Source organism: Mobula hypostoma, chromosome X1 (genome assembly GCF_963921235.1).
Source record: "Mobula hypostoma chromosome X1, sMobHyp1.1, whole genome shotgun sequence".
In the NCBI taxonomy this organism is placed as follows: domain Eukaryota; kingdom Metazoa; phylum Chordata; class Chondrichthyes; order Myliobatiformes; family Myliobatidae; genus Mobula; species Mobula hypostoma.
Genome location: NC_086128.1, coordinates 15,480,535 through 15,485,079, shown reverse-complemented (window position 1 = coordinate 15,485,079; position 4,545 = coordinate 15,480,535). Strand labels below are relative to the sequence as shown.

Here is a 4,545-nt window from a genome sequence, read left to right as displayed (position 1 = left end):
CGGTTAGCTGGAACGCGGTATATATTGAACCCCGGCTCTCTCATTGGTCAGATATTGACTCAATGACAAATTTCCATTCGTCATTGGGTGGAGCCAATCAGCTAGTGCCGAATGGTATATAAAGTTCTTGAACTTCTTTGTAACCGCTTGTTGAGTTCTTCCCTCACTAGTTCTCTGTCAGTTGTTTTACCCCGCAAGTACCAAGATGAGTACAATGAGATACTCTTCTATGTCCTCTTACGGTGGTCCTATGTACAGCCACACTGTGCGGAGGTCTGGAGCCCCGCAGTTCAGTGCGAGCAGTGTTAGTGGTGTCGGCTCACGCTTATCGGTGAGTCGCATTTCCTCCGCCTATAACCGGCCTAGCGGCTTCGGCGGTGCTAGCGGCATGGTCAGCTCTAACATAGGGGGAATTTCCAACCAAAAGGAAACAATGCAAGACCTGAATGACCGGCTAGCCAACTACCTGGAAAAAGTGCGCAACTTAGAAAGTGCCAACGCCAAGCTGGAGCTCCAGATCAAGGAGCACATGGACAGCAGAGAAGCCAGCACCCATGACCTGAGTGTTTACGAGAAACCGCTGAACGATCTTCGCCAGCAGGTAATCGCATTCAGTCACTGAGGAGAGCGAGGAGTAGAGCTGATAATCTGTAACTCGCATGTTCGTTTATTGTCGTGACGGACACACGGGGGATAGGAGTGCCATAAAAAGTAACTTTTTCAGCAACATTGCATTGCAAACACGACAAATACCAGTTTACAAGCTGCAGAATTTGTAGGTGTGTAAAATAAACAACTAGTGAAAGATTGAGAGAAAGAGAAAATGGGTCCGAGGTAATCTTCGATTTTAGAAGTGGTGGGGAGGATCTGACCGTTCTATGCCAAAGTTTGACTATTAGTTTCAAGATAGATTAACTCTGAGTGAATCAGCCGGTGATGCTGGGCAGGGGTCGGGGAGCAGCCATTCAAGTCAATCTAACACGGTCCGCTTTGAAATCCTCTAGGTCTTTGATATGACGGTGGAAAATGCTCGTTTGTTACTGCAGATCGACAACGCTCGGCTGGCCGCGGACGACTTCAGAGTGAAGTGAGTACCTCTTTCCTCCTCTCCCTATAGAAGGACGCGTTGCTTCAGTCCCTCGCTTTCTTTGGTGGGTTCTGTGTAGAGCCGCGTTTAACGTGAGCCCTCTTCTCTCGTCCTCTCCAGGTGGGAGTCAGAGCTTAGTATCAGACAATCCGTGGAGAGCGACATCAACGGATTGCGCAAAGTCATCGACGACACCAACATTGGGCGCCTGCAGCTGGAGACCGAGATCGAAGCTCTGAAGGAGGAGCTCGTTTATATCAGAAAGAACCACGAGGAGGTGAGTTCAGCACAGCCTCGCTGGTGTGAGGCTATGAATTGGGTTCTAGAGGATCACCCACCGATGGAGGGGGCATCGTACTCGAAGGAGAATGTGAAGTACCGTCGGAACACCAGCCACAATGTACAAGGCACTTGAGGAAAAGCGAAAAAAAGTTTTGGTGCACAGTTAATTGTCTTGTAGGAATAATTTAAGATGTGCGTTGTCATTGGGTTTTTGTTTCGGGCTTCTGCAGTTTTTTATTCCCCAAGTTTCTTATGTTAACGGATAATCCGGAAAAGGACACTGCCCACACAATGGCAGGGCATGTGTCTCTCTCTCTGTAATTTACCAGTTATGTTTTGGCTCTATACGTCTATCTTGGATATAAAGCAGCTTGGTAACAATGGCCTGGTAATCTGTGTATGCTTTATTCCTGCAGGAAGTCAAAGCCCTCCACTCCCAGATCAGTGTCTCCAGTGTGCAGGTTGAAGTGGACTCTCCTCGGGGCCAGGATTTGACTAAGATTATTGCAGAGATCAGGGATCAATACGAGAAAGTTGCTCAAAAGAACAAAGAGGATGCAGAAAATTGGTTCAAGAACCAGGTAAATAAAATGCCAATTCTAAATACCCCATGAAAATATTACCACTGGGCATAATTGTGGAAAATGCTGGTGTTGCTTCTAATTACAGATAGAGACCTATACAGTTGAAGTCCAACAAAATAATGATGCTCTTGATGGTGCAAAGGGCCAAGTGTCTGATCTACGGCGCCAGATACAGTCTCTGGATGTGGAACTGCAGAGTCTTCTGAGCATGGTAAGCACCCTGACCTCTTGTATTCTATTCACCTGATTACAAAAAGCTCCAGATGCATTTCTACGCAAGCACCACCAATCCAAATTCAAACTCCACAATGCTCGATCCTTAGAGTTCAAACTTGATAAACCAATTTTGTTTTCATTACAATTGCAGAAAAATTCCCTGGAAGGCACTCTTAGAGATACGGAACACAGGTATGAGATGGAGCTGCAGCAATTAAATGGCCAGATTGCCTTGAAGGAGTCTGATTTAATGCAACTCCATGAAGAAATGCAGGCCAATGCCAATGAGTATAAAAAACTCCTGAACATCAAGATGAAGCTGGAGGCTGAAATAGCAACATACAGACGTCTGCTGGATGGAGAGGAAGTTGGGTAAGCTTACACAGAAGGGATCCATTGTTACCTCAATGGCAAAATTTCCCCCATCCTAATACTTCACCTTGACTCTATTTTAATTGTTGGCAGACTGAAAATTATACTAACTATTGATTTCCTTCTTTTCACAGTGGGCTTGTTGAATCAACAAAAGGTAAGATCATTTGATTGCTTTTTGGAAGTTGAGAATGGGATTTTTTTTTGTGTGCAGGAGCCCTTGGGAGAAACTTTTTATCTCATCTGTCTGGTCACTTTATGGAACCTCCCTAGTTCATGTTGCAGTGATCTGAATCAGTGAGATTCTGCTGAAGACATCAGTTGGCCCTGGACAAAAATCTATTGCCTGCTGAATTTCTCTCCTATGAACATCTCTGCTCATTAGATTTTCCTTTGCATCAACAGGTGCTGCATCCCAAACTATCAAGAAGACTGTAGTCACCACTCAGAAGATGGTTGATGGCAAGTTGGTGTCAGAGAATGAGGTCCACATCAAGTGATGACATGAAGTCTCATCCACCTTCCATTGCCATGACACATCAGTTTAACCCCATGTAATCGATTGCTTTATTGATGACTTGGCTAAATAAAGATATGGTTTGACTTGCAATTTTGTATTGTCTTTTTTAATGAAAGGGGAAAAAGGAAAATAATTGTGGCAAGAAAGTGGGGTTCCAGTAGTGTACTTGAGTGCCAAAGCAGAAATGCTGTAGGCAGCTGTTCGGGCAGAAATATCCAATCTTTAACAAAGCTAACCCACTAGCTCAGTCTTTTGATTCCCATCCCAATGGAATTCCACAGCATTGCAACAAGTTTTAAGTGTTTTTGCATCAATGTATGTTATCCTGAGTGTCTGAGTTAATCTGGGGGGAGCTGATGGGGATATGGGATTGCTGTAGGATTATAGTTGGTGGCCAGCAGGGACTTGGTAGGCTGAAGGGCCTGTTCCCACGGTGTATTGGTGTGGGACCTCTCAGTAGTCCACCCACCTCTGCCCTGGTGTCAGTTGCTATTTATTGCTGTTCCCCACAGTCTATTTAAAGCCAAAAGCCCACAGTCATTACCAGTTTCCTAACACTTGCTTAATTAAAAAGTGGGCCTCACTGTTTTCATGCCTCAATTTGAGTTTGTGTCTCCTCACCAATCTCAACATTCTGTAGTGCCAAAACCAGTAAAATAGCCCAAGATGCATCATGGCTGTTGGACACAGAACAGCACAAGCCCTTTGGCCATGATGTTGTGCTGATTGTTTAAACTTAGTCCAAGATCAATCTAACCCTTCTCACATAATCCTTGCTTTCTTTCATCCATGTGCCTATCTAAGAATTTCTTAAATGTCCTGACTGTATCTGCCTTTATTGCCAGCCCTGGCAGTGTGTTCCACACTCCCATTGCTTTTTAATAAAAATGGCCTCCTGCTCTCATCCCCCTCTCTCTCCACATACTTTACTCCAAACACCTCAATGCAATGCTTCCTCATATCAGCAGTTTCTGCCCTGGGGGAGAAAAAGTATCTGGCTGTCCACTGTATCATGCTTCATCTTGTATGCCTCTATCAAGTCACCATATCCTCTTCTCTGGAGAAGAGTCAATCAACCTTTCCTCACAAGACATGCTCTCTAATCCAGGCAGCATCCTAGTAAATCCCCTCTGCACCCACTCTAAAGCTTCCACATCAGTCCTATAATGCAGTGACCAGAACAGAGCACAATATTCCAAGTTATAAAACAAAAATAAAGTACAAGGAGAGTAGATTATAAATTTTCAAGGAGAGAAAAATAATTGAGATATTTCAGAAAGTAATTCCAAAGATTAGATCTGTATTGAGGGATTGAATAGGCTGGGTTTGATTTTTTTAGGAGCTGAGGGGAGTGGGGGTGAGGTACTGATGGAGATGTCTAAAAGTTTATTTTATTTTACTTAGAGATGCCGCATGGTAACAGGCCCTCCTGGCCCAATGAGCCCATGGGACCAATTAACTTCCTAATCTGCCTGTACATCTTT

General features: G+C 44.4%; 1 protein-coding gene across 1 annotated transcript; it reads left to right on the top strand.

Annotated features, from left to right (window-relative positions):
• The first annotated feature begins 136 nt into the window (after positions 1-136).
• LOC134340412 (keratin, type I cytoskeletal 18-like) lies at positions 137-3,151 on the top strand. Its single transcript, XM_063037616.1, has 8 exons — positions 137-601; positions 1,005-1,087; positions 1,208-1,364; positions 1,786-1,950; positions 2,039-2,164; positions 2,321-2,541; positions 2,676-2,698; positions 2,947-3,151. Exons 1-8 carry the CDS (start codon positions 206-208, stop codon positions 3,039-3,041), a joined length of 1,266 nt encoding a protein of 421 aa, XP_062893686.1. The 5' UTR covers positions 137-205; the 3' UTR covers positions 3,042-3,151.
• Positions 3,152-4,545: the final 1,394 nt, after the last annotated feature.

What these genes read in the sequence shown, in the direction of transcription:
- LOC134340412 (XM_063037616.1), top strand. Translation starts at nt 206, where the DNA reads ATGAGTACAATGAGATACTCTTCTATGTCCTCTTACGGTGGTCCTATG. An exon ending in TGAACGATCTTCGCCAGCAG is followed by an intron (nt 602 to 1,004) that starts GTAATCGCATTC and finishes GAAATCCTCTAG; the next exon opens with GTCTTTGATATGACGGTGGA. An exon ending in CTGGATGGAGAGGAAGTTGG is followed by an intron (nt 2,542 to 2,675) that starts GTAAGCTTACAC and finishes TTCTTTTCACAG; the next exon opens with TGGGCTTGTTGAATCAACAA.